Here is an 11,726-nt window from a genome sequence, read left to right as displayed (position 1 = left end):
TTGCTAGTAAACTTTCCGATGGAGGGGGCTGCCGAGGACGTCAACCCATCAGTGAGAACAATCAGCCTGCTGTCCTCGGAGAATACCTTCTACAGGTATGTAGCATTCGCTTTGTGGCTACATTGATGACTAGGGATGTGAACTTTATAGATAACATAAGCTGGTGATGTACCATGGAATATTTGTTTTGAGCCTTTTAAAGAGGTTCAGAGTTACATAGAACATAAGTGTAGCCATACTGGGTCAAGCCAATGGTCCATCTAACCCAGTATCCTGTTTCCAAACAGTGGCCAATCCAGGTTACAAGTACCTGGCAGAAACCAAAATAGTGGCAACATTGCATGCTACCAATCATGTGTCAAGCAGTTGCTTCCCCATATCTGTCTCAATAGTAGACTATGGACTTTTCCTCCAGGAACTTGTTCAAACCTTTTTTAAACCCAGATACACTAACCACTGTTACCACATCCAAATGTTCCAGAGCTTAACTATTTGTTGAGTGAAAAATATTTCCTCCTATTTGTTTTTAAAAGTATTTCCGTGTAACTTCCTTGAGTGTCCCCTAGTCTTTGTATTTTTGGAACGAGTAAAATATTGATTTACTTCTACTCGTACACCACTGAGGATTTTGTAGACCTCAAATCATATCTCCCCTCATCTTTAAGGAAAGTTGTACTTCTGAAACGCTACACAGAACTGGGTTCAGCATGCTTTACATTTTTATTTTTACAGTGGAAATATGAGGCCATCCTACCCATCTGTGCAGTTTCCTTACTGGATGGTCAGCACAATCCCTATGCTAGCCAAGTTAACCAGGGGCAGGGTGTGAAAGAAAGATCAGTTGAGCAGTGAGAAGGTGCTTGGGGATCATAAGAGAATGACCAGGGGATAAGAGCTGGATCTGCTTGAGGTGAGGGGGGGAGAAGAGGATTAGCTGAGGTGGGTAGTTAGGAGGGGCTAGGGAATCGGATAAAAGGATCAGGAGGGATAGGGTGTGGTGGGGGGAAGGCGTCTGAGAGGAGGATTGGTTAGTATGAGAGAGGGAATCGCATATGGACATCTCTCTGTAAGAGAATAGAATGTGTGTGAGGGGATTGTCTGGGCTGGAGGAGCGATAGAAGGCACGTAAAGAACGTCTTTGGAAATTGTGTGTACTCTTGAGTACACCTTTCCAATCTTGTTTGTAATGCATCAGTGCAATTCCAAGTCCTGAGACTTGTCAGCCCACATGTTCTGCTCTGCTGACTCCTCTCTCTGACCTTCCACTTGCTTGGTGCAGCTTTTAAAGGGATAGGGTAGCCTTGTCTCTCCCACTGCATTCCCGCTGCTCTCTTATGCTATTCACAGCCTTGTTTAAAGATTTTTCTCTTTGGAGTACAATATGTCCTTTAGCTTAGCACATTTTTAAAACTCTGTGAAACCTTTTATTGCACCAACTTGAGAATGAACTGACATGATATATTATAATAAGCTTTTCAGAATCGTGGGGGAAGAGGGGTCATCATCTCTTCACATATCTTAATGTTCCTTGTCCATTTCTTCAGATCTCTGGGTTCTGTATCATGAACCAAAGTGGTCTTGAAAGCTTTATCTGATGCCATGTCAGGATGACTATTACATTTGTGAAACGAGGCCCCAGCTCTTTGATATGGCTGCAATAGGGTGGAGCTGTTTGGGTCTCTCTCTGTTTTGGGAGTGTCGGTATCTCTGGAAAGTTGTATGGATGTGGGGAGTCGCTCGGTGATTATTAGCTACATAGTAACATAGTAGATGACGGCAGAAAAAGACCTGCACGGTCCATCCAGTCTGCCCAACAAGACAAACTCATATGTGTATACCTTACCTTGATTTGTACCTGCCTTATTCAGGGCACAGACCGTACAAGTCTGCCCAGCAGTACTTCCCGCCTCCCAACCACCAGCCCCGCCTCCCATCACTGGCTTTGGACAGACCGTATAAGTCTGCCCTCCGCTATCCTCGCCTCCCAACCACCAACCCCTCTTTCACCCACCTGCTCCTCCACCCAATTTCGGCTAAGCTTCTGAAAAATACTTTTTTCCCTTTGATCAGACACTGAAGTGAGAAAATACGGTGCAAATTGTGGGGTATTTTTTTACCATAATCCTATTAGCCTTGGTCTAACAGTTCCAGGTTTCATGAGAACACATCCTATGCTTCTGCCTTCATGCTGACCATACAGTAATAATTATGTGTTTGTGTTGTGTCAGGAAACCATCCGCACGGCTCTGGCCATGGGAGCTGATCGGGGGATCCATGTGGATGTCTCTGGCAAGGACTACGAAAGCCTCGGCCCCTTTCAGGTTTCCAAGATCCTTGCAGCCCTTGCCAAGAAGGAGAATGTCAACCTGGTGCTACTGGGGAAACAGGTAGCTCTGATTCTGCATCTACATTTACTAGAGTGACTAGAGTGACAGATCTAAGCGTTGGCTACAAAAAAGCTCAAAGCCTATGAGTCTGCTGTTTGTCTCGTTTAGAAACAGATGAGCAATCCTCCACAGCAATATACAGGTCCATGAGGAGCGGAGACAGCCAAGGGGGAAGACACAACAGTTGTCCACACAGGAGACCATCAAACAGTTGAAACAAATTTTTTTGGTCATAATTTCTCAGCAAATTATTCTAGAGGAAGCTTTGTTCAGCTTAAAGCTTCTGCAGAGTAGAACTAGGATCCAGAGCGTTGAGTGTGTTTTCTGTAGCTGATGGTAGTAGTTAAGCAGTAGTGACTTTATTAGATGATGATGGTCTTAGGGCATCAGTTACTGCAGGGCCACAGCCTGAACTTTGTTTGCTACTTCCATCCTGCAGAATGTGTATTTTAAACATTGACTTGAACATCTGGTTGCTAGAGAGCGAGCAATCATGTAGATATGAGTTATAACCCTATTCTATAAAGTGCATGTGTAAATTGTCTAGTACGTAACTGCAAAGGGAGAGTTCTTATGGGAGGGACATGGGTGGGTTGGGGGTGTTCTGACTATTCTGCTGCACACAGTATACAATATTATCAGTTACGCGTGCGCATTTACACCCGCTATAGATGTGGCATAAGTGGTTGTGTCTAATTGTGGGCATATAAATGCTGGCATTAACTAGTATTTTAGAACAATTAAGCACAAATTGTATAACGGCAATTAAGTGTGTAATGCACGGAATTTAGGTGCTAACTTTAGGTGACCTTTCTTGCATTGACCCCCTCCCCCTTTTTTCTTAAAGAGCATGCACTATTTGCACAGTGCACATGTTATTGGTGAATGACATTCATGCCAAATGACATCCCATCTCTAATAAATAGTCCCTTTTGACAATTGAGTGTTTGAGTATGGCTACTACTGCTTCCTGTATGCTGTTTGATTTTTCTTTCTTCTCCTTTTATGCATTTCTCTGCTGTTGCACTGCAGGCAGAGTCTGGCTTCCTGGGGTTTCCAGTTCAGCTTTTGCCTGCAGCTTTCTCTTTCTAATCTGCAGTCACTTCTCAGTGAACACGGGATGATCTGTGTGTTCCACGTGGGTGATCGAGGCCGAGTATTGTGCTAGTATGTAGGGATCTTCAGCAGTCTGACTTGTTCTGGTATAATATTTGTGCTGGAGGGTTCTGGTTATATGAGTCCTGGCAGTTAGTGGTGGGATGGTATGGTAATTTTGCTGCATAGGTGCTGGTTACATATGTGTGTGGATTATCTGAGCATCTGTTAGTGGAGGGAGTTTATATTCATGTTGCTGGGATGACAGCAGAATATCTATTTATTTACTTAAAAATTGTGTAGTCCATCTTCCCATATGTTGAAAATTACCCAGAGTGGTGTAACTGCATATTTTATTTGTATTTGGTGAGTAGTAATGGAAAATGTCCTTGTGTGATCGTCATCTGTTAGAGATATGTGTGTGTGTGGACTCAGAAATGCAGGTTGTCTTTGGGGCTCTTCCCCCTTTCTGTCTAGCTCTGGGCTTATCATGGACCCTAGACTCCACTACCTTACAGAGGAATAGATTCAATACTATCATTAATAGTAATTTTACTGAAGAGGGGGGTTGGGATCGGGATCAGGCTTTCAGGATAGCCGTAGTGAATACGCCTGGAGACCCCTTACATGCAGGTTTATCTCATTCATATTCATTGTGAAAAGCATACTGGCTTTGGGGCCCTGAGTGAAGAGCTGGGCAAGCATGTTTTTATTTTTATTGAACAGAAAGTCCTGTAATGCTTTGTACTACTGTAATGCTCCCTGAATGCTCTTATCAGGCCAAGCTGTGCATATTATAGACCTCTGCTTCTTGACTATTTAAGTAAAAGTTTGAATTTGTGTTGGGCTTTTGGGCTTTGTCAAACAATCATAATTTTGGTCTTTGTTGAGTTGCCAGTAAGTGTGAAGCTGATTTAGATTCTTTAGAGAGAAAATGTTCAGAACATCAGCGTATGTTGAGTGTTTAAGTTTGTCTTGGTTCTCTTTTTCTCTCTCTCTCTCTCTCTCTCTCTCTCGCCTTCTGACAGCTGCATACCCTTTAGAGCAGGGGTTCTCAACCCAATCCTTGGGACACACCCAGCCAGACAGGGTTTCAGAATATCCACAATGAATATACATGAGATAAATTAGTGTGCACTGCCTCTATTATATGCAGATCTGTCTCATGAATACTCATTGTGGGTATCCAGAAAACCTGATTGACTGGGTGTATCATGAGGACTGGGTTGAGAACCCCTAATTTAGAAGCAATGAAAGGTTTTTCCGCATGTATACCTCACTTGCCTTGCTATACCAGTGTTACATGTGTTCTCCGAGGACAAGCAGGCTGCTTGTTCTCACGACTGGGTTGACGTCCACGGCAGCCCCCACCAACCGGAACAAAAGCTTCGCGGGCAGTCCCGCACGCAGGGCACGGCCCACCGCGCATGCGCGGCCGTCTTCCCGCCCGTGCGCGACCATTCCCGCTCAGTTTTTTTCGATTCCGCGCTGGAGAGAGACGTGTTACCGTCTCTCTCTTGGTCAGCCCCGGAAACCGGATTGTGGCCTAGCCGCGAATTTTCTCTCCTTTTATCGTGTGCGTTCGCGCTTCTTTTCTTTATTTTCTGTGTTTAAAAAAAAAAAAGAAGTTGGTTTGTCCCCTCGTCGTCTTAGCCGCGAGGGCGCCTCCTTGTGGCCGCGCGGTCTTTTCTTTTTCGGGTGTGCTTTTCACCGCCACCATCGACGACTGACTTCGCCGACACGATTTTTCCGTCGATGTCCTTGAAGGTCCCGAGTGGATTCAAAAAGTGTGGTCACTGCGGCCGGCAGATCTCGCAAACCGATACCCACGCTTGGTGACTTCAGTGCCTAGGCCCGGAGCATAATACCAAGACGTGCACCTTGTGTCTCGGCTTACGTAAGCGGACACAGGTGGCGAGGCAAGTTCATTGGGACCAACTTTTTGGAACTTGCGCCGGCCCTTCTACGTCGACGGCCGGATCTTCGGTACCGGTACCGATGTCGACGAAATCGGCACCGACGATGGCATCGACCCCAGGAGCACAGGTACCGTTGGCCCGCCAGACCACCGGCGACGGCAGGGGTGAGCGGCCGCGCGGGCGGTCGGCTCCGGCCACTCCCTCTACCCAGGGCCATCGGGACCGAACCCTGTCAGACCCGATCCCTCGAGGCCGGGGGGGTTCTACCTCCTCTTCATCTCTGCCACCGAGCGCCGATGATGGGCACCGAAAGAAGACCAAGAAACATCGTCATCGGTCGCCCACGGCTCATGGGACTACTAGTTCCGGCGCCTCCAGAGATGACTCGACGCCGAGGAAGCGGCAGTGCCGAGAGGAGCGTTCCGCCTCGGTCGAAGAGGTGACGCTGCGTCCGTCCATGGGTGCTTCGGTACCGTCTCCTGGACCCAAGCAGCTTCCGGCACCGGCCCCCCCTGCCTTTCCCGACAGCGGGCCTTGACGAGTGCCTCCGAGCCATCCTTCCAGGGATTCTGGAAGGGCTGATGCGCCAGGCCTTGCCGGCACCGGGGGTGCTTGCGCCCCCGGCGCCATTGATGGAGGCGCCGGCGTGCTGTAGCCCGATGCCGAGGCCTCCGACACCGACGCCGCTTGCGGTACCGGTGTCGACCGCCACGCAGGTGGAATCCCCGTCGACGTCGATGGAGGGAGCTTCATCCCCGCTGGCACGGGAGTCCACCGCTCGACGCCATCATCGAGGACGTGGTTCCTCGCAGTCGAGACGGGCCCGGTTAAGGTCTGAGCTGCAAGAGCTCATGTCCGACACCGAGGAAGAGGCCTCGTGGGAGGAGGAGGAGGACCCCAGATATTTCTCCTCAGAGGAGTCTGAGGGCCTTCCCTCCGACCCCACTCCTTCACCGGAGAGGAAGCTCTCGCCCCTGAGAGCCTCTCCTTTGCCTCCTTCGTCAGGGATATGTCTATATGCATTCCCTTCCCCGTGGTTTCTGTGGATGAGCCGAGGGCTGAGATGCTCGAGGTCCTCGACTATCCATCACCACCTAGAGAGTCTTCCACGGTACCGTTGCACAATGTCCTCAAAGAGACACTGCTTCGGAACTGGCTGAAGCCATTATCTAACCCCACCATTCCCAAGAAAGCGGAATCCCAATACAGGATCCACTCTGACCCAGAGTTGATGCGGCCCCAATTGGCTCATGACTCGGCGGTCGTGGACTCTGCTCTCAAGAGGGCACGGAGTTCGAGGGATACCGCCTCGGCGCCCCCGGGGCGGGAGTCTCGCACTCTGGACTCGTTTGGGAGGAAGGCCTACCAATCTTCCATGCTCGTGACCCGCATCCAGTCGTACCAGCTCTACACGAGCATTCACATGCGGAACAATGTGAAGCAACTGGCGGACCTGGTCGATAAGCTCCCTCCGGAGCAGTCCAGGCCTTTTCAGGAGGTGGTCAGGCAGCTGAAGGCGTGTAGAAAGTTCCTGTCCAGGGGTATATATGACACCTGTGATGTGGCATCTCGAGCTGCGGCCCAAGGTATAGTGATGCGCAGACTCTCCTGGCTGCGTGCCTCTGACCTGGACAACCGCACCCAGCAATGACTGGCGGATGTCCCTTGCCGGGGGGATAATATCTTTGGCGAGAAGGTCGAGCAGTTGGTGGACCAACTGCACCAGCGGGAAACCGCCCTCGACAAGCTCTCCCACCGGGCGCCTTCAGCATCCACCTCTGCAGGTGGACGTTTTTTCCGGGCCTGGCAGGCTGCTCCCTACGCCTACAACAAACGTAGGTACACCCAGCTGGCCCGAAGGCCTCCTCAGGCACAGGGACATTCCCAGCGCGCTCGTTCCCGTCAACAGCTTGCGCCTAAGCAGCCCCCTGCGCCTCCACAGCAAAAGCCGGGGACGGGCTTTTGACTGGATCCATGGGAACATAGCCGCCATCAAAGTGTCCGTACCGGACGACCTGCCGGTCGGGGGGAGGTTGAAAGTTTTTCACCAAAGGTGGCCTCTGCTAACCTCCGACCAGTGGGTTCTCCAAATAGTGCGGTGCGGATACGCCCTGAATTTGGCCTCCACTCCACCAAATTGCCCACCGGGAGCCCAATCCTTCAGCTCCCATCACAGGCAGGTACTTGCAGAGGAACTCTCCGCCCTTCTCAGCGCCAGTGCGGTCGAGCCTGTGCCACCAGGGCAGGAAGGGCAGGGATTCTATTCCAGGTACTTCCTTGTGGAAAAGAAAACAGGGGGGATGCGCCCCATCCTAGACCTGAGAGGCCTGAACAAATACCTGGTCAAAGAGAAGTTCAGGATGCTTTCCTTGGGCACCCTTCTACCAATGATTCAGAAAGACGATTGGCTATGTTCCCTGGATTTAAAGGACGCTTACACTCACATCCCGATACTGCCAGCTCACAGACAGTATCTCAGATTCCACCTGGGGACACGGCACTTTCAGTATTGTGTGCTGCCCTTTGTGCTCGCCTCTGCCCCACGGGTGTTCACGAAGTGCCTCGTGGTGGTCGCGGCGTATCTACACAAGCTGGGAGTGCACGTGTTCCCGTATCTTGACGATTGGCTGGTCAAGAACACCTCGGAGGCAGGGGCTCTCCGGTCCATGCAGTGCACTATTCACCTCCTGGAGCTGCTGGAGTTTGTGATAAATTACCCAAAGTCCCATCTCCAGCCAGTCCAATCTCTGGAATTCATAGGAGCTCTGCTGAATTCACAGACGGCTCAGGCCTTTCTTCCCGAGGCGAGGGCCCACAACCTCCTGTCCCTCACTTCCCAGACCAGAGCGTCTCAGCAGGTCACAGCTCGGCAGATGTTGAGACTCCTGGGTCATATGGCCTCTACAGTTCATGTGACTCCCATGGCTCGTCTTCACATGAGATCTGCTCAATGGACCCTAGCTTCCCAGTGGTGCCAGGCCACCGGGAATCTAGAAGATGTCATCCGCCTGTCCCTCAGTTGCCGCAATTCGCTGCACTGGTGGACATTTCGGACCAATTTGACCTGGGACGTCCATTCCAAATTCCGCAGCCCACGAAGGTGCTGACGACGGATGCATCTTGCCTGGGGTGGGGAGCTCATGTCGATGGGCTCCACACCCAGGGACTGTGGTCCCTCCAGGAACAGGATCTGCAGATCAACCTCCTGGAGCTCCAAGCGGTCTGGAACGCACTGAAGGCCTTCAGAGATCGGCTGTCCTACCAAATCATCCAAATTCGGACAGACAATCAGGTTGCAATGTATTACATCAACAAGCAGGGGGGCACCGGATCTCGCCCCCTGTGTCAGGAAGCCGTCGGGATGTGGCGTTGGGCCTGCCAATTCGGCATGCTTCTCCAAGCCACATACCTGGCAGGCGTAAACAACAGTCTGGCCGACAGACTGAGCAGAGTCATGCAACCGCACGAGTGGTCGCTCCATTCCAGAGTGGTACGCAAGATCTTCCGAGAGTGGGGCACTCCCTCGGTGTACCTTTTCGCCTCTCAGACCAACCACAAGCTGCCTCTGTTCTGTTCCAGACTACAGGCACACGGCAGACTAGCGTCGGATGCCTTTCTCCTCCATTGGGGGACCGGCCTCCTGTATGCTTATCCTCCCATACCTTTGGTGGGGAAGACCTTACTGAAGCTCAAGCAGGACCACGGCACCATGATTCTGATAGTGCCTTTTTGGCCCCGTCAGATCTGGTTCCCTCTACTTCTGGAGTTGTCCTCCGAAGAACCGTGGAGATTGGAGTGTTTTCCGACTCTCATTTCGCAGAACGACGGAGCACTTCTGCACCCCAACCTTCAGTCTCTGGCTCTCACGGCCTGGATGTTGAGGGCATAGACTTTGCTTTGTTGGGTCTGTCTGAGGGTGTCTCCCGTGTCTTGCTTGCTTCTAGAAAGGATTCCACTAAAAAGAGTTACTTTTTCAAGTGGAGGAGGTTTGTCGTTTGGTGTGAGAGCAAGGCCCTAGAACCTCGTTCTTGTCCTGCACAGAACCTGCTTGAATACCTTCTGCACTTATCAGAGTCTGGCCTCAAGACCAACTCAGTAAGGAATCACCTTAGTGCGATTAGTGCTTACCATTATCGTGTAGAGGGTAAAGCCATCTCTGGAGAGCCTTTAGTCGTTCGATTCATGAGAGGCTTGCTTTTGTCAAGGCCCCCTGCCAAGCCTCCTGCAGTGTCATGGGATCTCAACGTCGTCCTCACCCAGCTGATGAAACCTCCTTTTGAGCCACTGAATACATTGGACTGCAAGCGAGCATTGGCCTTCTATCTGGAGCGGACACAGCCCCACAGACAGTCCGCCCAATTGTTTGTTTCTTTCGACCCCAATAGGAAAGGAGTCGCTGTCGGGAAACGCACCATCTCCAATTGGCTAGCAGATTGCATTTCCTTCACTTACGCCCAGGCTGGGCTGGCTCTTGAGGGTCATGTCACGGCTCATAGTGTTAGAGCCATGGCAGCGTCAGTGGCCCACTTGAAGTCAGCCACTATTGAAGAGATTTGCAAGGCTGCGACGTGGTCATCTGTCCACACATTCACATCACATTACTGCCTCCAGCAGGATACCCGACGCGACAGTCGGTTCGGGCAGTCGGTGCTGCAGAATCTGTTTGGGGTTTGAATCCAACTCCACCCTCCAGGACCCGATTTGTTCTGTTCAGGCTGCACTCTCAGTTAGTTGTTCGTCGTGGGTCAATTTCTGTTATACCCTCGCTGTTGCGAGGTTCAATTGACCTGGGTTCTTGTTTTGAGTGAGCCTGAGAGCTAGGGATACCCCAGTCGTGAGAACAAGCAGCCTGCTTGTCCTCGGAGAAAGCGAATGATACATACCTGTAGCAGGTGTTCTCCGAGGACAGCAGGCTGATTGTTCTCACCTACCCTCCCTCCTCCCCTTTGGAGTTGCGTTTTTTTTCCTCATTCTTTTGCTTGTCATTCAACTGAGCGGGAACGGTCGCGCACGGGCGGGAAGACGGCCGCGCATGCGTGGTGGACGTGCCCTGCATGCGGGACTGCCCGCGAAGTTTTTGTTCCGGTTGGTGGGGGCTGCCGTGGACGTCAACCCAGTCGTGAGAACAATCAGCCTGCTGTCCTCGGAGAACACCTGCTACAGGTATGTATCATTCGCTTTAAGGGACAAATAACACTACTTAAAGCCCTACTGCAGCTTGATAACTCCACCCCCCTTAAAGGAAAGGAGGGATAAGTCAAGGTTGCATAAGTGGGATTTAAAAAAATAACTTTCTCAGAGGACAAGCAGGCCAGTTGTATTCTCACATGTGGGTGATGTCATCCGCCAGAGCCTGGTGCAGATGCTGCCTAGCGCATATAATAGAAAATTCTGGCAACATCCCACCATGCATGTGTGGGTGTCTTCAGCCCGATGCGTGGGTCCATCATTCTCTTTTCCCCAGAGCTAGGAGGGCGCGTCTGTGCATTCTCCCCTCAACGTGTTTTTCTTAGACTTTTCTAGTGCTTTCTTCTTATTTTTCATCAGTATTTTAGTTTTTATTCATTTCCCTGTTAATTCTTAGTTATTTTTGGCCCTTCAAGTTTTCTTTCTTTTTTTGCGGCTCTTAGGCCCATTTAGGCCTGAGCACCAGCCGCTTTTTGACTTTTCACGATTGAGGAATTTAATTTGGCTGCGATTCTTTTCTTGATGTCTGAGATCCCCAGTGGCTTCAAGAGGTCCTCCCAGTGTAATCATTGGGAGTGGAGGAGTGGCCTAGTGGTTAGAGCACTGGTCTTGCAATCCAGAGGTGACCAGTTCAAATCCCACTGCTGCTCCTTGTGATCTTGGGCAAGTCACTTAATCCTCCATTGCCTCAGGTACAAACTTAGATTGTGAGCTGTCCTGGGACAGAGAAATATCCAGTGTACCTGAATGTAACTCACCTTGAGCTACTACTGAAAAAGGTATGAGCAAAATGCAAATAAATAAATAAATCAGGTGATTACTGTTACGGACACACAGAATTGGTGCATTAGGTTCCTAGGGCCTAACCACCAGACTGATTCTTGTTCTCTGTTTAAAAATGCAGTGAGGACATAGGAGGTGTGTCAGGTCCAGCAGGAAAAACGTTTTGGCTCTTCAAAGCCCGGTCCATCGACATCGGCACCAGAAGCATCAACCTCAGTGGCTGCTCAGACTGAGTTGGGGCATCAGAGTCTCTAGTACTCAAGACGTGCTGGCACCAAGAGGACCACTCTCCCTGTTTAGTGGAGTTGCTGGTGCACAAGTCTTCGGGAAGCTAGACCCTTGCTTCCAGTTTGAC

The 11,726-nt window shown here is 50.5% G+C and overlaps 1 protein-coding gene across 2 annotated transcripts in view; it reads left to right on the top strand.

Annotated features, from left to right (window-relative positions):
- Positions 1–11,726, top strand: part of ETFB (electron transfer flavoprotein subunit beta) — an 83,986-nt gene that overhangs the window by 54,603 nt on the left and 17,657 nt on the right. For both annotated transcript variants that reach the window (XM_030212749.1, XM_030212750.1), the window contains exon 3: positions 2,229–2,387. In XM_030212749.1, the coding sequence (XP_030068609.1) occupies positions 2,229–2,387 (159 nt within the window). The remainder of the gene's footprint in view (positions 1–2,228; positions 2,388–11,726) is intronic.

The sequence above is a fragment of the Microcaecilia unicolor genome, chromosome 8 (genome assembly GCF_901765095.1).
Source record: "Microcaecilia unicolor chromosome 8, aMicUni1.1, whole genome shotgun sequence".
Classification (NCBI taxonomy): Eukaryota; Metazoa; Chordata; class Amphibia; order Gymnophiona; family Siphonopidae; genus Microcaecilia; species Microcaecilia unicolor.
Note: the sequence above shows the minus strand (reverse complement) of the source record. Positions and strands in the feature narration are given on the sequence as shown.